This window comes from Epinephelus lanceolatus, chromosome 5, assembly GCF_041903045.1.
Source record: "Epinephelus lanceolatus isolate andai-2023 chromosome 5, ASM4190304v1, whole genome shotgun sequence".
In the NCBI taxonomy this organism is placed as follows: Eukaryota; Metazoa; Chordata; class Actinopteri; order Perciformes; family Serranidae; genus Epinephelus; species Epinephelus lanceolatus.
The window spans coordinates 17785359-17807801 of record NC_135738.1 but is presented as its reverse complement, the minus strand read 5'-3'; the positions used below and the strand labels follow the sequence as shown (position 1 = coordinate 17807801).

General features: G+C 41.7%; 1 protein-coding gene across 18 annotated transcripts in view; it reads left to right on the top strand.

Moving 5' to 3' along the window:
* plekha5 (pleckstrin homology domain containing, family A member 5) overlaps positions 1–22443 on the top strand; it is a 115178-nt gene that overhangs the window by 68374 nt on the left and 24361 nt on the right. For 10 of the 18 annotated variants that reach the window (XM_033634494.2, XM_078167798.1, XM_033634481.2 and 7 more), the window contains 9 exons: positions 4884–5004; positions 5184–5288; positions 9602–9674; positions 11826–11926; positions 13929–14044; positions 16140–16646; positions 18243–18723; positions 20825–20908; positions 21599–21718. In XM_033634494.2, the coding sequence (XP_033490385.2) occupies positions 4884–5004; positions 5184–5288; positions 9602–9674; positions 11826–11926; positions 13929–14044; positions 16140–16646; positions 18243–18723; positions 20825–20908; positions 21599–21718 (1708 nt within the window). Of the gene's footprint in view, positions 1–4883; positions 5005–5183; positions 5289–9601; positions 9675–11825; positions 11927–11952; positions 13587–13883; positions 14045–16139; positions 16647–18242; positions 18724–20824; positions 20909–21598; positions 21719–22443 lie in introns of those variants that run through there. The other 8 variants (XM_033634495.2, XM_078167799.1, XM_033634490.2 and 5 more) reach the window with 2 other exon arrangements.

Genomic DNA, 22443 nt, shown 5'->3' with positions numbered 1-22443 from the left:
CAATGAAAATGCCGGCTCCAGTGCTTGTGTTGTGGTGTGTGCTATGTTTATTCTTCTCCATCTGATGAATCAACGGAGAAGAAATGCTAAAAACAGGAGGCGCCTAAGACGTCTTCTAGTTCTGATCGATTTTGTTCGGGTAAGTCGATTTGTTGAAATATTTTGACGCTGTGTTCAGCCGAGTTGTTGATGAGTTTACCCTAGTCCAACCATCTGTTGTTTGTATAGCCTACATTCCGATCATATAGTAACAAATTGTTTTCCAAAACTTGCCGAAGTTGCTGACTTTGCAAGGTGTTCTGGGAAATTTCAACTTCCACTTTGTTGAAAGTATGGGTCGGGGCTCCATTGGAATCTAGGGCGGGTTTTAAGTGTTGGAAACCACTTCCATTACCTCAGTTCTGTTTTGGGACACCACTAGCCTAAACGTGAACACGCACAACCAAGTGCAAGTGGGTGTTTCTAGGGGAAGTGTGGGTATTGGGACAGGCCCTTACTACTACCACTACTACTACTACTGCTAAACTACAACTACTACAACTACTTCTACTACTACTACTACAAATACAATTCAATATTGAAAATATTTTTTGTACCTACCATCAGGCCTACAGGACAGCTGTACATCTGCATAACAAAATCTACTGAACAGTCTTGTTTTAAAAATGCTAATCCATTAAAGTTTTAGCATCAGCACTAATGTTCTGTGCTGCCTGATATGAAACACAATTTAGAGCCAAAGTGATAATTTGGAGTTTTTCGAGGAGGCAGCTCTTGAAAGCTTCACACTTGCAAAGAACACAGCAACATGAATCAAATTACTTTGGTGAATAATGATGGTATCTATTCTGTACATTTTTGGTTTATCACCCAGCTCTGTGCTGCGCTGCATCTCTGAATCTGTGACGAATGTATACCGTGATATCTTGATCTGCATTTGCTTGCCTGATCTTCTAGTCCTTTGTTGGTGAAAAAAGATAGAGGTCAGGTTCACGGGCTAACAAAAGTGTTTGAAAGCACCCTTATTTCTTTAGAAATGCTGTGTGGTCATTTTAAAATGCACCCTCAGCCGCTCAGTTCAGCGTTTCCCCCCAGTGTGCTTAGAGCGCCAAGCTTCAGTGGCAGTGTAATCCCCTCACTCTTTTTGCACACACAGACTCACACAGGCACACAAAATCCATGCAGGACCGGGCAGTGATGTGACACGTTAATGCATGTGGGTTAGCCTTGATATGTGGGCCCGTGTGTTGACCCTGTGATGGAAGTGCAACCTGTCCACAGTGTCTCTTTGCAGATTGATGCTCGGGCAAACCCACGCTTTATTGCTTGCACATGAACTAAGCCAGCAAGTCCCTTTTCCCGGCTTTGCAGGTAGATCTAGTAATTAAATGTTGTTTTTGGGGCCTTTCAGGCTTTGATTTGAGATTTATTGACTTTGCCGTAGTCATTTAGCCGTGGTAAAAAACAAAGATGGTTGTTGTTTGGCTCTGGTATTTTGCTACAACTAGTACTTTGTTCATACAACACAGTCATATCCTTTGTGAGCTAGTGCTGTCTGGAGATGAGCACCGAGCTAAACAAGAAAATAGTAATTTAAAGCAGACAGACACTCGAAACAGCATGGTGTGCGAACATTTTACAGAAAGCAGATTAGAATAAAGTTTCATTTGAAATATAGATGTGAAGCATTTGGTGGTCTACCTCCCATGTGCGCATTGTGTTTACTCTAAGTGGTGGAGAAAAATCCGGAGAGGCCCAGACGGGGAATGCTTTGAAGAGTAAAATTTACATTATCAAGGTTTTATTCTCTGTATTTACAACCGTTTGTGTTGGCACAGGATTTCATTTAGTTATTGGAATTGAAACAAGCCTACTAGATGTGAGTGGAAACTAGTGCTGAAGGGAACAGTCAATCAATCAATTGATCAATTAGTTAGTAACTCTTTCAAAAACTGATTAATTGTTAAGGTTGTTTTTGAGCACTAATGCCAGAAGTAACCGACTTGCAGCTTCATTGTTAGGATTTTCTGCTTTTGTTTGTTTGTTATAGTGAACAGAGGGCTGCGCCCAACCAAGAATTTTCCGAGTTGACAAATAGTCAGGTCCATTAGTCAACTAGTTGCCTGCATGTTCAGATACTAGTTTAATTACTAAATGATATATTTTGGGTGGGGCAACACAATGGTTTGAGTTGAAGGTGTGAGAAAGAATAGTATCAGTAACATTGTTAACACTGTGCTACATTACAAAGAAATACAAAACCGTACTAATGAACCTTAATTAATATAGGCCTATATTTTATCTACAAGTGCACGTCACACACTGAGCGAGCCGCCTGTTAATGACGCTGTGGGCAAAGCAGTAATGATTGTGCTAAGTGGCTAATGGGCATGTAGCTACTTCCATGTTTCAGATGATTCGTCATGTTTGTAGTCGACCAAAGAAGATGAGTTTACGTATCACCTTGGGTTCATCCTTCACCTTCTCAAAATGATCCCACACTTTGGATTTCCTGCCCGACATGTTATTAACTAGCCTGTGTGGCCTGGGTGCTACTCTTTTGCCTTTTTTGTGTCAGCTTTCAAGAGCAGCGGCAGGTTGTGTCAGAAGTTTCTAAGCAACCTTAACAAGCACCATATAGCCTATTTACCTGAAATCCTGAGGGCAGAGCTGATCTTCTTCCAGGCACTGTTTTTAAGTGTGTAGGCCTGTCGTCCGTGGAGCAGATGTAAAGCTCTGGGTAGCCCTGCACTAACATGATCAACTTGTCTGTATTTATTAGTTGTGTTGACTGTGATTGGTTTGTAACATCTGACTGCTGAGCATGGCCTCTTCCTGTGTCTGTCCTTTCAAATTAAGGTTTTGATTTATTTTGACAGGGCGCAGCTCCTAATCGAGTTTAATGGTTTTGGTTTTTTTGTTGTTGTTGTTTTTGTTTGTTTTTTCTGCGACCAAGCAACCAATGAAATCTTGCTGACTAATGACCTTTCTGGTCAACTAACGTTTGGTCCACTGTCGGGGGGCAGCCCTGATGTCGTTATTATATGTTCTTTTCAGTGTTGCTTTTCATTTTATCGTCTAATTTTGAGTAGTACAGTAAAAAAAAATTGTGGATGATTATTTTTCACCGAACTACAAAATCTATTGTACTGCTTTAGATATTTTAAGTGCATGAGGTCTGTAAAGCAGCATCATTTCTCCCATTGTTCTCTATCTGCCTGGAGACACAGGCCAGCTCTTGCACTAAAGCAGCCAATTTGACAGACCCACTACTTTTCAATTTCGCTGCTCGCAGATTGATTATCAGGCCCAAAGTAATTATCAACCAAACCCCAACACACACATACACACACTACAGCTCAGAGCCTGCAAATGGTTTGTTGGCCAAATTGAGCATCAAATAAAGCAACATCTCTCTCACAACAAAGTCAGTCCAGTTTCCCCACCCCTCCAGACCTTTGTGTTTTTCGTGCAGGTCGACACACCATTGATTATGGTTTACTTAGGATTTGGCCTGTCACTGGAAGTGCTGAAAATCTTACTACTTATCACTCTGCACAAGCAGCTATTTCGGAGTAGTGAGATGAAAATTGTGTGCACTTCAACTGGAGAGTGCATTAGTCACCCACTTGTCCACCCAATGACTTCCTTGATGAGTCATCGCCACACAAAAACCAGTCACATAAGCCAGCCAGTCAACTCTGATGATAAGAAAACTTCTCTTTCAAGTATGAAATGCTCTTAATGACTTAACAACCACAAGATCTGAAGTACATAATGTTTAGATGTTGCTCAGCCTTGCCTCGTAACAAGCATGTAACCTTTCCTCTAAGTCCAGGTAAGACAGAGTCAGTCTGTGATTGTCATTGTTCTGTCTTTGGTAGTAACAGATCTGTCACTGTGCTGCACGGGAATGAACATCCTGTGTGTGTTGCCTGCTGTTGTGAGCTGAGCTGATGTTATCCCTTGTGATCCCTTTTTGTGTTTGTGCACCTTGAGTTTAACAGCATGGCGTCTGAATTGTTAAACCGTCTCTAAATTGACTCTGAGTTTCCTTTTTCGGACTGTCAGTGGTCTTGTCTTTGTCTCTAATAGATGGATAGATTGAACAATTGATCTAGGTGGTACAGGATGGATGGAAATTTGCATGTAGATGATGCACAAATGGATTGATTATATAATGAGAGCCTCATTTATCCTGAATGGTACCACATAATGTGAAGTCCATGAACCTTAGTTCATTCATCAAACAGGCAGGTTAGCTGGGGGAGTTCGCAGTGCAGGGTTGGCAATTTGTGTCCTTATTCAGTGACCTGAAACCAGTTTATCTGAGAGATTTCATTTTTTCCACTGCTGCAGCATTTCTGCTTTACCCTGTCTTGTTCCCTCCAGACCACGTCATTGTTCCCTTCCTAAAAAATATAGGACGTCTCCATGGGCCAGGGACAACTTATTTCACAAGGTGTTCTATCCTATGGCAGATGTATTGAACTCAGTATGCTTTCAGCTTTTGCTTTGAAAATGTTTTGTCTTCCAGAGGGATCCTGACCTGATTCACTGCTGCAACTGCTGCATTTCAATATGTCAGGCAGGCTTTGCCAACCATTTAAAGCTGTTAGACAACTGGGAATGTATCTGCAGTGACATGGTGGGAGTAATTGGCTTGATTCATAGGCCCATGTTGAGATCTCATTATAACTGAGAGGTTGGACTTCAGAGGAATGGGGGGAACAGACAAAAAAGTCTGCTTCCTCCTATTCTACTTTTCTCCTTTCTTTGTTTTTTTATATTTAATCGAGGCCAGTAGACATAAATCGGCAGTCTATATTTCTAACTGATGATCTGCCTATATGCTCTTGGCATGCTTTGTGTCTTTTATTTAGATCTGCTTCCAAAGCGCCGGCGAATGAGAAAAAGGAACGACCACTGAGCACCATGAGTGAGGCCTCCAACTACACAGGCGGTTCGGACCACGCCGCAAACCCCAGTAGTCCAGCAGGAAGAGTGAGTGACACACATGAAGACAGGATAATCATGCATGTCTGTAAAGTTATGAAAATAATGGAAAACCATTCTAGAAGTCTGAAAGTCTAGACTTTGTGTGTGTGTGTGTGTGTGTGTGTGTGTGTGTGTGTGTGTGTTTGGATTGAGCTCATTTTGCTGTTTACATACTGTGTTTCTAGCCCTCAAGACCTTCAAAAAAAATTCACAACTTTGGGAAGAGATCCAACTCCATCAGGAGGAATCCCAGTGCCCCAGTAGTCAAGAGAAACTGGCTTTATAAACAGGTGAGCAAGATTACAAAACTTCAGACTGCAGCGTGGGTAACTTTTCAGTTATCAGTTTTAGTAGGGCTGGTACATTTTGTGCAGTTGGTTGATATGCTCTTATCCAAAGAAATTCTCATTTGTCTGATAATCGCTGGTGTTATTTTTACAAAGCTGTACGTTTAGCACTTGTATTTGTCCTCTGTTATGGTTTGTGTTTGTGGTATTTGTCCCACCCCTTCACCACTGTGTTTGTATTACTGGTGACAGCGAGGACCAAAGCAGTTTTACCCAAAGTTAAACATTTGTCAACTCTTATTTTTAATCAGAAAAGCAGATAATCATAGAAGACATCCAGTATCAGTATGGATTTATAAAACTACGTCTCCAAAAAGACACAGCAGTTTAAGGCTGGATTATAAAGCTACTGAAAGGAATAGGATCACACTGGAGCCCTTGTTGGAGTGGCATGATAGCTAACGTTAGCTACTGGGATAAGAATAGTAAGTCTCTCTCGCATGCAGGGTTACAGAGAAATTTAACATTAATAATTTATGTTTAAGTTTTCTTCCATAGTATCCAGTGTGTCTCAGATATTCTCATTACTCCTGTTCAAATTTTTAGTGCTGTGATGGACTGGCGCATGCAGCTCAGGTGGAAAAGTGTTACAGTGTGCATTTATTTTCAGATTATATTACATTGGAGATCACATTTATTTTTCAGTTGAGGCATTACACTTGCCTCAAGACAGAGCTAAGACACCAAACTACGATGGTGAACAAGGTAATAGATGCATTTAGCTGCAATTACTACTTTGATAGAGCCACTAGCGTGGCTGTACAGTCTTGTTAAATTGAAGTTAGTCATAGACTGTGTAAAATAATGGACGCAGCCACCCATGGGTTTGTGGACTCAGGTTCTGAAGCCTCAAATTCGGAATACAGCATCTCGGCCATTGCCGTCTTGATTTTGTTGGAGCCAGAAGAGAGGCTGTAAACTTGTTTATTTCTGCTGTAAGTTGGTCATTTTAACATTGAGGTCTATGGGGAATGACTCGCCTCTGGAGCCAGCCTCAAGTGGCTTGTCACAGAGCTTTTTTTGGCACTTCTGCACTTCATTTCTGAGCCCTGGAGGTTGCTGCTTGAAGCTGAAGTCAATAAATGGTGCATACATAGCAATAAAATCCTTACTTCACTGCTATATTTGCAGTTTTGGACATGAGCTTGAAAATAAAAAAAAAAAGATATTTAGAAACAAGGGTATTTGGGAAAAGTTTATGAATTTAGCATTGAACATGAGACCATCTTTTTTTTTTTTTTTTTTTTAAAGTTTCATCGTCTTTATTTCTTAGACTCATAATCACATTTATTGACCAAATACACATGTGGTTTTTCCAGCTCTAAAGGATTTTTTGAAGTAGTGTTGTATGAGGTCATTTTGTGAATGCAGTCTTTATTGTTTATACAACTTTCCTCCTTTTTAAACATGGAACAAAGTTGAGGTCCCCTCTGTCTTTATGATTTGCAGCAACAGTCTTAAGCACAAGGGGAGCTTTTTGATGTCTTACAGGATCCCAGCATCTCTTTGTCCGGTGTCTCATTGCACAGCCAGTCACCCAGCACAGGCAGTGTTTAAATACCAATCCCTCATCAGCGCTCCCTGGTTACTTACAGGAGGGTGAAAAGGGGGTGCTTGAGGCAGCTCTTTGCTAGACAGGACTCTCTCATGCTTCCTAAGTGGGAGACTCATTTAGTTCTGATTGCAGCCTCCTGGCGCAGTTTTGTGAACACATGATGGCTTCCTTTGGTACAGCTGCCAGCTGCTATTTCTTTGGGGACCTCAATCAGGGTGACGTAGATCAAGCAAAAGACTCACAAATCTGCTACCCTGAATAAAAGCTGGATTTGCACTTTTATTTCCCTGCCTCATTGAAACCTGGAAGCTATTGAAGTCCTTGGCTGAGGAAAAGCTGCAGCCCTTCAGTTGATCCATTTGGAGAACAAAATGCCACAGTGATTGATGTGATGGTGAAAGCCTCGGGTTTCTCTCCCCGCCTGAACTGAGCAAGATCTGACAGAACTTTTGATAAAGTTTATTCATGAACACATTGTAAAATAAGTGGTTAAGACCTTGATTGAACAGAGGGAAGGTGACGAATTAATGAATGCAAGAGGTTTAAATCTTCTTTTTTTTTTTTTACATTTCTCCTGTGTCTCCACTATGAACACACTGAGCAGCATCTGGTATTGTGACTTTTTGATGCTAATGTGTTAAACATGCTGGTTCATGGTAGTGAATTTCCATTTAAAGTAAACTGCAGCCCACATGCCGTTTGACCATAATGACAGAGTTGTTGAGGTCCCTCCCCCGACTTTTGTCTCCGGGTGGAATCCACGATTACCGACTCTGCTCAAGTTTTCCAATAAAGCGAACGGGGGAGTTAATACCCTTTTCCTCACCCTTCATCCTTTTCAAGCAGCAGCCTGAAATCCCCTTTGATCACAGCATTGTGATACCAAAGAACAACTTAAGCAAAGGAGGTTTATTTTTGTTGCCTGCTGAAAAACATACTTTGTGTTTTAAAGTACAAAGCTGTTTATCTGGTTGAAATTATATACACAGTGGAACGCTCTCTTTATTGTGTTTATTCCATACGAGAAATCAAATATAATACACTTTCTCCATCTCAGGCCAATAATGTGTAACACTATATGTCACAGAAATTTCACAGTACAAAGTGCATGAGTTACAAACTGTTCGCTTTAAACTATGTTTTTACTTACAACAAACAAAAAGGAGTCCAGTGAGGCATTTAAAACCACAATGTGCAGAAATACATGCACAGAAAGACAAAACAGGAAAGACAAAGTGATACCTTGTTTGTAGATGACTTGTCAGTCACTTGGAAGCATAACATAGAAAGTTCAAATTCGAGAGTAATTGATCTGTTTCTGCAGCAATATCTAGCAAACAGTCAGGCACAGTCCCAATACACTCCTTGCCCCCTGCCACTTAGCCCTTATTCTCCGTTTTGCACGCTCATGTTTGTGGGTAGCACGTCCTGATTCGTGTTTGGATTGAGGGGTAGGGCGATCTGTTTCAGAGGCAAACTCCAGACCAAATGTTTCAAGAAATCATTGACAAGATGGCTGTTCAAGCAACAAAAGAAACCCACACATGTAATTTCTTTGTAGATAAAGATTTAAAAATTACCATAGCAATGGTACCTTGGTTTAATGTTGTTGTATTATGTTTGAATTATGATCCTTTTTTTTATAACTAGCATAGTGATAGAAAACTGCTAGTAGAATGCTGATGTATCGGTAGCTAACTAGCTAGCTAGCTAGCTACAATTTGGGATGCGCGGTAATATCGGCACGTGTTCGGTATCGGCTGATTTTGGCTTTAAATGAACTATTGGAATCGGCCAACATGCTTTTTCTTATTTTGCACAATGAACGAATATTACATTGTATTTCATGTCTCCATCTGCTGGTGGGCCATCACGATAAGAGTATGCATGCATAGTATGATGTTAATTCCACTACAGAAGAGACTTGATGATCGCTAAAATTAGGTGGGGATATATCGATATCGGTATCGGTTATCGGCCAAATAAGTTGTATATATTGGCAAAACATCCAATATCATGCATCTCTACTAACAGTACATTATTATTAGCCATTTGTGCATAGCAGTCCCGCGTTTTGAAATATTCCCATGTCACAACCCCCCCTCCTTTGATGTCATATGGTGCCCCAAATTTAACTCAAGGCCAGCTGCGAAGTTGCTGCACTTGTTCCTCTAATATCAGTGCAGACTGGCGGGGTAGGAGCACAGGTTGCTCATGAGAGCATACAGAGCACTGTGACCTGTTAATGAGGCAGTTTTCTTTTTTATTTAATGACTTGTTAGATTGATTAATAGTGTGAAACTTAAGTTGTGAAGGAATCATGAGTGCCCATGCTTTACTCTCTCCGTTAGATATATGGCAGATGTCATTGTGATAATATCATTATTGCTATAGTTGCATCTATTTACGTAAATGCCATCAACAGCTACTGGCTTGAAGGGTTGTCCCATTTCATAAGGGAATGTTTCAGCCACTACACCTTTATAACTCTGTTTCAAGGAGAAAAGAGACACTTGAAAACAAGGGTTAGGAGTAAAATAAGAAATAGGACAGAGCCTTATTGATATGGATGCTGTTCAGCTAATTATCTTCAAAGAGCTGAGTTGACTACAGCAAGTAATTTTTCTTTGTCATTTCACAGTCAGATAATTCCCACTAGTTTGTGGAGTAACTGTTCCCTGTTCCTCTGGTGTCTTTTCAGGACAGCACAGGGATGAAGCTGTGGAAGAAGAGGTGGTTTGTGCTGTCCGACCTGTGCCTCTTCTACTACAGAGGTGAGTCCCGTCCTCTCCGCTGCCAATATGTTTCATTAGTATTGCACTGATTACAACAATGCTGACTGGATTTCCATTAGTAGTTCAAAGGGCTGCTGTGACCTTCACAGCCACAAGCCGCGATCTTGGCGGTGGTTAATATATCTGGATCCAAGTCCCTGTGGTAAGCAGGCTGTCAGGACCAGCTGAGGAGACATATTAATTGAAATGGCTCTCCTGTCGTCTGATTTGCCATTTGATAAATCGCTTTTTTTTCCTCTTCCCTAAGCAAAGCCAGGGCTTTAAATAAGGCTGGGATGCAGCCGTAATGTTGATAGAGAAAGCATAACAGGAAATTGGATTTCGCACTAATGTTAAGTCACGGAACAAGTTTCCAGAGATGATGCTGTTTTTGTGCAGTGGTTGCATGCTGGTGTAAATCTTGGATTCAGCTGCATTAAACAAAATTTATCTTGCGAACATTTAAAGATCCCCCTTTAATTTCCACATTAGAGGGACTGCTATTATATTATCACTGGGATCATCCTTTTGGATATGTGTGGTATTTACATGGTTCTGTAATTTAATGAAGACAACCCATACTTTCATAACCAAGTAATGAAACTATTTTCTGAAGTGGAAACTTGAATACATTTTATTTAATCTACTATTTTTATTTAAACAGACCTAATACCTTAATTACAGTCATAATCTTAGTCATGTATTTTCATGAGAGGCTTATTGTGGCTTTAAAAGATTTTACAGTTTAATCATTTTCCATTCTGTTATTAAAATATAGCTGTTCGTCTTTGCTAATATTGCGCAGTAGGAAAACAAAACAAGTGTGAGATGTGATCTTTTTTTATAAGATGCTATTGACAGAGCTGCTATTGACTAGGCATCTCATGCAGCACTAATGTTCATATCACATATTGACACAGCTGTGTCCCGAGAACATTTGAAAGCTTCCCTATTGAAAAAAATGAAATGAATACTGTGAATCAATGAGGCTGTAAGGTAATTGTAGCCGAGGTCTCCTGCTACAGAGAAAATATAAATCTTGCCTGGCACAGGTCCACGTATCCCAGTGCCCCCTGCTCACTTGATGTGGATACAGTCATCATTTCTGCTGATCGGGATGACATCTAGTCTGTGTTATTTCTGGTGTCTGCCAGTCCTGTCGCCTTCTTTCAGCCCACTGACTGATAAAAGCCACAGACAGCAGCGGACCCAAAGGCTTTATCCAGATGGACATGTTGAGAAATCCACCCATCAGCAGAGAGTGGGCAGCAAGGTCATGAACTGTGGTGCCCCTCAACTAAGCACAACTGCTATCTGCTGCAGTTATCAGACATGAGCTCAGGATCCCCCACAATGGCAGCTTACACTCTGCAGAGTCCTCTGCGCAGAGACACAGAGGCTTGATGAATAAATAAATGTGGGGCCAGCGTGCTGCAGGTACAGCTGATGCTGGCGAATAGATCAATCCATCAATCCTTTAGTAATGGAGCCAGAGCTCAAACACAGCTCCGGGGCAAACCTTGCCTCTTAACTACCAGAGGCAGACCAGTGTTCAGCCACCACTTGTTCCCCCAAATATTACTCACCCTTCACAATGAGCTTTGTTCATCCCAGTTACTACCAATATGTGTTAGAGGCCCTTGACTTTTACATAACATCTCTAGTCAACACACAAACACACACACGCACACACACACACCAAGCAGACAAAGCAAATGCACATATGGGACTGCAGCAATCACTTTCCTGATGCATTTTGTTTTCCTGCACTGTTTTGGGTAAGCAGCGCAGATTGCTTATAACAAATTAGGAGGTTAAGCAATTCTCTGCTTAAAACTCGGGACTCAATCTAATCCCCCCTGCGGAGAGTGCTCTTTTGTCAATGTGGAGCCGTGTCTGCTAACTTAATGAGGATTAGAGCGGCCTAGCTGCATAGGACATTGAATCAATGCTCATCTTTTCCACTGATTGGACTCTGCTCATCTGACCAACACACTCCACGTTTAGTTTTTATCTCACAACCCAGTTGGTTTGTCAAATACAAATTTAAGTTACACATCAGAGTTAAGTTTAATATTGTGGTGAAGTTGAAGTCGACTGACAAAAATAGCCCCTGAAGCTTTTTGTTGACTTGCTTTTTTTTTTCTGCAGATGAAAAAGAGGAGGGGATACTTGGCAGCATCCTCCTACCAAGCTTTCGTGTTTCCATGCTGTCTGTGGATGATCATATTAACAGAAAATATGCCTTCAAGGTCAGTGCATGTTTTTATCCCTGTCAAACTTTGTTAGACTATACATTTTATGGTTGAGCACATTTGGAGAAAAAATAAAGTATTATTTAAAGTCATCCAGTCATGTTTTCTTCCTGTAAAGCAAAATATGATTTGTGCTTACGTAAGCTAGTACCAACCAATTTCAGCCAATAATACCACAACCACCTGGAAGCCCTTCTCTGCGGAGTTTGCATGTTCCATGTTACACTCACACTATGAGTGACACAGCAACAGCATGGCCAGCTGTGATTAAAAATGATTTGTAGCCTGTTGCTTTGTTGCTCAAAGTCAGAACAGTGACACTTTAGAAAATGCCCTTTGCTTCAGAGGGGTTATTTGTGCAAAATGTGGGCAGTGCCTGATGTGACGAACATGGAAAGCTAGCTTGCCAGCTAATGTTAGCTAGCTTGCTAATAAATACTGCAAAATATGATGGTATCGGTACATTATCAATTTTCTTACATCCCATGTCTGTCTCCCAACCTACTGCCAGCCAGACAGCACCTCTGATATGTGGCAGTTGACTGGTGAGACACGGCAACCATCAGTTTCTCCCTCACACATGCTCCCTTCCTATTGGTTGAGTTTGCCAGAGATTAACTTCACAAGATGCAAATTTGCTTTTCCACCAAGAGCAAATGTTTCATTCACCCCCTGGTTTGCATCATATGGAAGTGAACGATAGGCAAATATTTTCCAGTGTTAATTTTGCTCACATGTGACCGGGCCCTTACACTGTCATGGCCTTACTGTCATGACACACCCACTTTTTAACAATCAAATCCAGTTCCTCCCAGCATTATATCCCTCCTGCCTATCATGTTTGTCTCAGATGTAGGTCACAAGACTGAAGCTAGATACTCTCAGAATGCTGAGCTGATTGTTACTTTTGATCCCAGGTATACATTTTGAGAGTTAGAGAGAAGTTTCTTTCTTCTTCTAAAACTTGAACTGCACACTACTCATACTGAGAAAGCAAAGAAAGCACTTGCTGACAGTGATATGTCTGTGCTGGCCGCTGCCAGTGGTGAACTACTAGAGCATTGCAATACTGGTTGACTCGGAAACCCCAAGTTACAGGGCAACAGGCATATTTTATGGGATCTCAGTGGTGTGTACAGTATTTGACTGTGGGTCCTTCATAAACCCTAAGAGACAACAAAGTTGTCCTGCCAAGTACAGCCAAACACAGACGCCCAGGAGTCTGCTCAAGGTCTCTCCAACCACACAGCCCACTCCTTTTCCAACTTAGACTCAGCCTGAACGAGGGAGAGTTGAAGTAGGGAGAGAAACACGAGAGCAGGGCACGACCTCGTCAGTTTACAGTGATTCGCTCAGGAATGGGATGACTTTTTGACTGCATATTTTTCATTTTAAATATTTCCTGTCTCCTGTTGTTGTGGCCCAAATGGCCATGTCATTAAAAGTTCCTTATTTCTCGAGATTATTCTGAAGTAATTGGAGCAATGACAGTGCTTTTTTTGTTTTTTTCAGACATTGGTAAACAGGATATTGAGGTTGTTCACTAAACATTTTGTTTTTCTCTTCTGTGTCTGGCTTTAACAATAAACTGGTTTGTTTGCTGCAAGGGAACAGAGCGACTACGGAACAATGTGTCTGCTATACAATGAACTGCATGGTGAGTCCTACAGTGTTGTGGCAGATTTACTGCCTTAATCTAGTGGTATGCATGAAACAAAGGTCACTCATTGTTATGTGGATGGTAGAGATGCCAACAGCCAGGTGTATTTCACAAATCATCATATAGCATTTATGACATGCATTAAAATCTTTGTTGCCTCACAAAGTGTCTCAACAACTCTACACTCTTATTTAGTGATAAACCCACATAAAAGCAAACAACTTTAATACACTGGTTAGGGTTAAAGAGCTGAAAATCCCAGTTGACTTGATGCTTTTCTCTTCTCTCTTTCAGGTAACTTTCTCTGTGCGTCACTTTCCCTGTCCATTGTCAAAACAGGCAACACATCCCAACATGCGGACATACTATTTTTGCTGCGACACAGCCAAAGAGATGGAGTCTTGGATGAAAGTAATGACAGATGCTGCACTTGTGCATTCAGAGCCAGTCAAAAGGTTTGTGAAAGGATCACTAATATAGCCATTTCCACCACGAGCCTGTAATTTATCTGAAGTTGGGTGATTACAGTGGGTTGTTTAGCTTTTGAATGGAGAAGAAGACATTTGAAAATGGCATTTGAGGACAGTTCTTCAAACAAGTACGACTGACTTGGTTCATTTTTCCCTCCTGATTCTTCTTGTTTTTTTTTTTTTTTTTTTTTTTTTTTTTGTTTTGAACATTTGTACTGTAAGCAACTGCTTCCAAATCCCTCTGTTAAGCCTGTTAAGTTCTTAAGCAACAGTTCACCAGCCGCTTCTGACATTTCTGGACTGTGGGTTTGTTAAAAGAAACTGACTGTCTTTAATGTTTTGCAACTATTTTTACTGTTGAAGTTTATTACAGAGTAACATACACACAAATGCCACATGCATGTGGGCATACAGTCCCTGCGGATGCATGGTGCAGGTTGTTCGGGGGATGTTGTGCACAGCTGCGCTGGCTGATGAGGATCACTGAGTCATCGGGATAGGGTTTTTTCCTCCTTTTTTTAAAACTGTGTTAAATGTCTGTCATTTGGCAGCCTGCCTGTCTAATGCCCTCCTTTTACATGGGTGAGCAGAGGCGTAATGGTAAAGTGCTTTGTAATTACACAGAGCAGTAGTGCCTGAAATCCACTGAATAGCACTGTTAAATAGGACAGTGTGATGCTGTTATAAGGCTATCTAGTATAGTAGCATTGTAATATCTATCTAGACTGAAGGCTTTTCAAAGTATATGGTGTATTGTATTCTTGGAACAGTATTATATTTCAGCACATCTTTTCTTATAGTTAGCTGGTGATAAAGAAGAACAGGATCCAGCAGCCCTGTTCTTATCTGCAAAGTCTTTTCTCTTTAATCTCTTTAAAAGAAGTATAAGTAACTGCACACAGACCCTTCACAGGACTAAATGTGTGCTCTGCTGGGCTGGTGGAGCCACAGATGGCTGGAGAAGACATTACGTGACTAGTGCTGCTATTTAAAAGAATACAAGTGGAAACTCTGAAGGAATGCCTTTCCTGCTGCCCTCCTATTGCTAACCCAGTGAGCCGTGCTGCTAAAGGGGAACTTGCCAAACTTTGAAGCTGTGACCTTGATTCTGTCTAAGGCCAAGGAGTAGTGGTGTCAGTTACCTCCGGAGACCTCCCTGAGGACCACAGAGCTGTATATATAGGTCTTCTAGAGAGGAGGCAAAAAGGGGAGCTGCAAATGGATTACCGCAGTCTGAGCAGCACCTTTGCGACATACCCCAAGAAGAGGCAGTGTTTTATTGGAGATATCTGATTTCCTTTTACACGCCTGGCCTCCTCTGGCAGCTGGAAGAAGCGTTGTGCACCTCCACCCATTTTCTTTGCACTTTGCTTTTTGTTTCAGAGCTGCCCCCATTAGCAGAGTTTACAAAGGCAGTGCATTAGGTCTGCACTTTATTTTAGCCGTACTCAATACAATGTCTCAGACACCTTTTCCTGGTGATTTATGACACAGATGAGTATCTCTGCTGCCAGTCTTATCTAATGTAGTTATCATCTTTCCATCTTTGTGCAGGTGAACTTATGTGTCTTGACTGCCTTTAGCTAATGAAGGCTCAAAGATGTGTCTCATAAGGGGTGGGAAATATGGCTATAAAATAACATCATGATATTACAGGGTATTTTTACGATAATGATGTTCTTGATGATATGACAAAAGACTAAAAAATACTTTGTCTTTTTAATACTTTTATATGTAAGCAAAAGTGTAACAGTTTCCCTTTGAATATTTCGTCAGACATTAATCTTACAATTGCAACCATTATTAAAAGGTTCCTACATAGTCCTAATTTCTTTTCTTCCTTCCCACTCTTTTGGAAAAATCCAAAAAAGATCCAAAAGTTTGGTTTGTTTTTTTCCACCTTGACTTGTACCCTCTGCAAGATCATTGTACCAACAAGTCCAATTATTGCCATTATGATGGTATAAAACTTTTTCATCATTTTGAAAATTGTACTAGTGTCATCATATACGATACGAGCGATATATTATGCTAACTATTTCTCATTATTATTCTGATGCCTCCTCTGTGTCTTTATTAGGTTGGACAGGCTAAAAGTGGAACAGTGTGGACCACAAGAGATCAACCATGTGGCCAACCACAGGCCGCCGCTCACACAACCTGAAATCCAGAACAATGAACTCAACCGTGAGGCTGACCGTGAGCGCACCGCAGCAGTCACCTCCGCCACAGCAGAAGAGGAGAGGAAGCAGCGAGACGCCGAACGCTATGGCTTCCAGAAGGACGGGGCGGAGCGTGAACGCCCGCTCACAAAGATCAACAGCATCAAACTGCAGCCAGCGCAGGCAGCAGCCATCAAGGCCAACGTCACCTCGCCACAGACTCCGACAGAAATGGACGGGTCACACCGCAGCCCCCAGGTCAATGGATCTGGTGAGCAGTGTCCAGCTGAAGGGAGTGTAGTCCCTCCTCAGCGAAGTCCCAACCATGAGCCAGACCGCGCCCTTAGTAGGACCAGCTCTATGCAGCAACTGGAGCAGTGGGTCCGCACACAGAGAGGACGCAACCAGGATGATGACACCAGGAGGTTGGTTTCATTATATGACCTTTTGCAGTTTTTTAATAACCTTAGTGTTTAAATATTTCATTACATGAGCTCAAAATATTTGTGCTGCAAAAGGAAAAAATGTGCCAGCACAAGTTGTTTTCAGGTTATTCCACAAGAGTCCAATCTTGTCCTACTTCAACAACAAAAAGTGGAACTTGGCTAAACTCAGTATAATCTAGAAAAAATGCTGATTCAACCACATCTTGAGACAGGAGGGATTCTCCTTAAGCATCTGAGTTCCCACATACAGTACACATGCAGACTTTGATTTTCCAAAGCTTCTTAGTCCCAGTTCTCTCTAAAGCTGTGTTGTTTAAAGCCAGAGGATTCACATGCTCCTCACCATGATTTAAACACTTTGATATTACACTGCTGAGTGTAATAGTAAGAAGAACTGGGGATAAACAATAGCTGAGCAGAGCTGTTAGCCAGAGTTACTGCCTGCCACTGACCCTGCTGTGAGAGTCCCATTTTTAATTGGTTGAGATTAAACTTGCTCTCTCACTGCGTCTGTCTGCCTGCCTGCCTGCCTGCCTGCCTGTCTGCCCGTCTGTCAACATGTCTGTCTCTCCATCTGTTTACCGCCGCCTGGCTTGTGCTAATGTTTGACACAGCCTTGCCTCTGTCAGTTTATTTGAAAAATGGACATACTTGCTTTGAGCAGTGCATGAATTTAAAAAGGTTATCATGGATAAAGCCACAACAAGGTCCATGGTCTTTCTTCAGCGGTGGTCCTCTGTGATAAGCGTGTAGTCTCCCTCTCCGTTCCCTCGCCATTCAACTCTTTCAGCAACCTCTGTTTGTCATTACACGCATGTCCTCCAGAATGATGTTTAGTTTCCATGTAGTCACGAGCCTTTTTTTTTAATGCTTCTGGGTTTTACAGACCAGTGAGTGTTCTGGCCACGATCTGTCAGGGAGTCTTAATAGGAAGCCCTCTCGTTGCCAGCTACACTGACTTTGAACTCACTGGACTCACTAAGTGGAGCTTTTCGAAGCTTTGTTGTCACTGGAAAGGTCTAATTTGTCCTGGGGGGGTTCTTGAAAACAAAATGTCCGGTTTGAGTCCATACGGAGGACCAGACTAGAGGTGTTTTGCAGCTATACAAAGTTTATAAAAGGCAAACCAGAAACTTTCCCTAATTTGCTTTTTCACAACAGACATTGCTTTGATGAGCGAAGCAGCTAGCCAGTTATAATTGGGTGTTTTTGTTTGGTGTTATTTAAAAAAGTGCAAAGAAATAAAAGTCTAATTGAATAACACAACTTCTCCATTCTACCTTGATCCTGCCACATAGAGTCTATATCACATTTTAGGGAGATAAATTAATTAAATCACACAGTAGTTGAGGAATAATTAAATTATTGTACCTCTTTTGAGGGCTGGTCGCAAAGCTCTAATAAAAATATACAGATATGAAAGTGGGTAGTTGAGGTGGACACAAACTACATGAGTATCTGTGATACTAGTGTCATTAATGCTACTGCAGGATTATTCCACTTTCATGAAACACTAATGAAAGCGTCTCTGCTGATCAACTGAATGAATCTCTTCTTTTTGTTCTTTCTCCCCAGCATCACATCGTACCAGACGCTGCCAAGAAACATGCCAAGCCATCGGGTACCTTACATGCCTCATTATGGCGACGGCTACTGCAGCATGCCCAGGAATAGCATGGCGCAACGGGACAGCATCTGCAGCATATCGCCATCACTGTACGACCAGGCCCTGGGTCCCTCGTCAGTCGACAAGCGCCGCTCCATGCGCGACGACACCATGTGGCAGTTATTTGAGTGGCAGCAAAGGCAGAGCTATGGCAGGCCGCAGGGGCTCTACAGCAATATGGCCAGTCCCAAGACCATGATCAACCTGTCGGAGCACGCCGCACCGAGCCACTCCATCCCCCCCTCGCCCTCCCACGGCTCCCTGTCTATGTACGGCGGCTACTCTCCGATGCGATCCTACAACATGAACAGTGCTCGTTCAGAGGTGTCTTCTCCTATTTACAGAGGAGACATGAGCATCGACAGGCGGCACAGGCCACCACTCAACAAGGTCAGTTAAGACACATATTACAAAAAATGTATCACTTTAGTGATATCTAGTTAGATTTTGAGATCTATCCCTGATATAAAATGGAGATGAGTCATGCTCCCTGCATTAAAAATTTTATTAAAACTTCTCTTTTAACAATTTGTGTCAGAACATGCTGCTTCAGTTTCCATTAGAACTACCTTTTACTTTGGAAATAGTCTTTCTAAAAACTGTTGAAAGCGTGTCCTTTGGATTATCCTGAAAAACAGCGACACTGTTTCTGTGAAAATGTTGCTGATTAAGTTTTTAAATGTAGTTTTGGGTTGTAATAAAATAGTCTGTTCTTTAAGGTATATTGAGCAAGATTTCCTAACAAAAAACAATGCATTTATGAGTGTATGAGTCTAAAACATAATGTATAGACTCAAAAACGTATGTATACACAAAAGTATTCCCTCTTAATCATCACTTATGATCCAGTAGAAGTGTATGGCGGAGTATTTATCTGCCGCCCTACTGTGGCAGGAGTCAGTTGTCCGTCTGTCTCGTTCTCGTGAGCACAATATCTCAGGAACACTTTGAGGGAATTTCTTCAAATTTGGTACAAACGTCCACATGGACTCAAGGATGACTGATAAGATCTATGTGGTCAAGTTCACTATGACCTCGCAAAACACGTTTTTTGGGTATAACTCTAGAATTCATACGCTAATTATAACAGCATTTCACACAAACATCCAAAAGGATAAAATCATGAATTGACAACATTTTATAGCCAAAAGGTCAAAGGTCAACTCCACTGTGACATCATAATGTTCTGCACAAACCGTTTTCTGGCTATTACTCAATGCCATGTCTTAGGAACAGATGGGGAGACATTTGTACTGAATTTGTGGCGCTAATCTTGGGTGCCCATCTTGAAACTGTGGTGATTGTATAGATTGTCTGTGCTGCTGGGGTGAGGATGTGTGTATAGCATCCGTGTATTAGAATTTGTAACTTCCATATTTGAAGCATTGTCTAGTGCAGTGGTTCCCAACTGGTCCAGCCACAGGGTCCAGAGTTCAAGGTCCACACAGTTTAATACATTCGGCATGATACTTACAGTAAGTTTGGCTGTCGTCAAGCTAATTTGCTGTCTCTGTCAAGTAGCTGTACATTAGTCACTCACTCTGCAACAGGAAACAGCACTTCAAAATGAAAGTTCTGTGCAGGTAATTTACTGTATGTTAAAACAAAGTGTGTTTCTTTGTGAATCACTTGGTGTTGATTCAGAATGGACCCACTTTTGGACCTTGACCCACAAGTTGGGAATCACTGGTCTAGTCTCATGGCTACATATGAGTCTGGACAGACATGGATGTTGACTGCAGCTTGACTGGTTGGCAGAGGCATATAACCATGAGGCGGTAATTCTAGTTTTCTACTTGTTGTGCTATGGCCAGGACGTCCCTGAGCACAGCGTGTAGGTGAGGTTGGGACTTAATAAAAGGGTAACAGCCAGGTGCCAGACCATAAGCAGCATGCATCTAAAGGAAAGCTACAGATACAGTGGACACAGCGCTGAAAAATGGAAATGAATTGAGCCAAAACAGCATGCAAACAAATCTGGGGTTGGCTTTCTCTTTGGCTGGCAATTCTGTTTACAAACAGTAACCAAGAATTCCTGCATAGTATACCTTTAAACGTCCATTTACTCTGATGAAGACGCAGTTGGCGTCGAAACGTTAATCATAAATAAATTCATCACAAGTTATCTGAGTGCTCCAGTGCTTTTCTTGTGGATTCTTCCACGGGGTTATTTTGGTCCATTTACTCGCCTTTAGAGTGTTAGGGCTAATTTTGTCACATAGACTGTTCCTGAAGGTCAAGAATGAATCCAAGTTTCCAGTTTCTGCAGCACAAACAAAACTACATTCATCTTCATTGTATTTGTGTTGACAGGAATCAAAGATGGATGTCACAATACTTTGGCACATAAAACAAAAAAATGGCAAAATACCACGCAGGGTGTATCCACACTGTTTCTTTGTGTTTGAATCTTTTTACTGTGAATGATTGTTTAAAGCAGTCCACAGTGTTAAATTATAGGCTGTTTTGTTTCTTGTTCACTGTCCTGCAGTATGCCTACCCACCTGATAGGAGGTCTATGCCTGCAGGGATTCCAGTCCAGACTATCACTGCCCAGTCTCTCCAAGGCAAAACAGTAAGTCCTTATCCGTGTTTTCCCCCTCCGTGCCCATCTTCTAACTAAATTTCTGTAATACACCACCCAGTAATTTCACGCTCGAATAAGTGTGTAGAGCACACACTTATTCATTTGGGTTTAATTGGACTTCTTTGAAAGACAAGGCTATTTTTATAATGCCACCTACCCTCCCTTTCTCCCTCTCCCTCTTTCTGTCCTTCATTCCCTTCCAAGAAGACATTGTGACAGAATCTTTAGAGACAGATTTAGACAGAACTCAAATGTATGTTCCAAGTGGTAGGATTTAGGGTATGCTCACTTCAGGAGCTCCTTTGACTCGCTTCACATCAGTGGAGACTTAAAAACCCTGTCACTCACAACTCTCTAAGCCAGATCGGGAATTTATGTCAACGCCGTGCACAGTGCTATGTCCTCATGGTGCTGTTAAAGTGTGAACTGGATTCTGTAATAAATGCTGAACTGCTCTTCTTCTGGACGTGTCGAATTTGCATGCCGCTGACAACAATAATCTCATGCTCCTGAGCTGCATGAAAACTCAATAGATAAAGCAAGTGTTCACCTATTGGGAGCCTGATAGCTCTAAATCTCCTGTCCTGGTGTGTTCTCTCCTTTCCTCTCCCACTCTCTTTGCGGTGTGTCTCTGTTTCATTGTGGCTGTGTTTCCCTCCCTTCCTCCCTCCCTTGCAGCCTGAGGAACTGACTCTGCTGCTGATAAAGCTGCGGCGGCAGCAGGCAGAGCTAAACAGTATCCGGGAGCACACTGTAGCACAGCTTATGCAACTAAACATGGATGGCGACAACCCAAAGGTCAGGCCCCCAGAGATACCCCTGCAGGCTTGTGTGTTAGCGTGTGGTGTGTATGCCATCTTTAACCACCTCCATTATCCATCTCGATCCAGGGGATTTTTTTTTTTTGGTCTTCACACATGGCTGGTTTAAGGAGAAAAGGCGCTACAGTCGTCATTTTCGCCATACAGGAGTTTGCTTTGGCTTGAAGTTGTCAGTTGATCATATTTCAGGATCAGCTAACTCAACTTTTCCTAAAACGTGTGACATCTCAGGAAACTAAAATCTTTTTTTTTTTTACAACCAGTGTCCGACTTTATACAGTTCATCAGATCATTATATTTGATCCATTTTAAATTGGGCAAGCAGTTGATTGAGTCATTATAATTCCCTAAATTGTCTGGACAGATGTTAGCCAGAAATGAAAGTCTAAGCCATTGGTGAGCTTAAAGAGTGACCGACTAAGGAGGTTAAGGCCACTGGCATACGTGAATGTTAATTCAGGATTTTTGCATTTTAAGTCTCTTCTAAGACATCAGAGTACAGATTTGACTGTTCCTGATGTAGGTCAACCAGGCCTGAGGTGGAGAATGGTTGGGTACGAGGATTTAGGTTTGTAATCGCTTTTGCACTGTTTTTTTACCGACTACTCTACAAATTATTTGAGAGTCTCCTTCTGCCAGTATAGCCAAAGGTAGTTGCCTTACCTTGTGTAGCTTAGTGGGTTTAGAGTCCAGAGACTCACA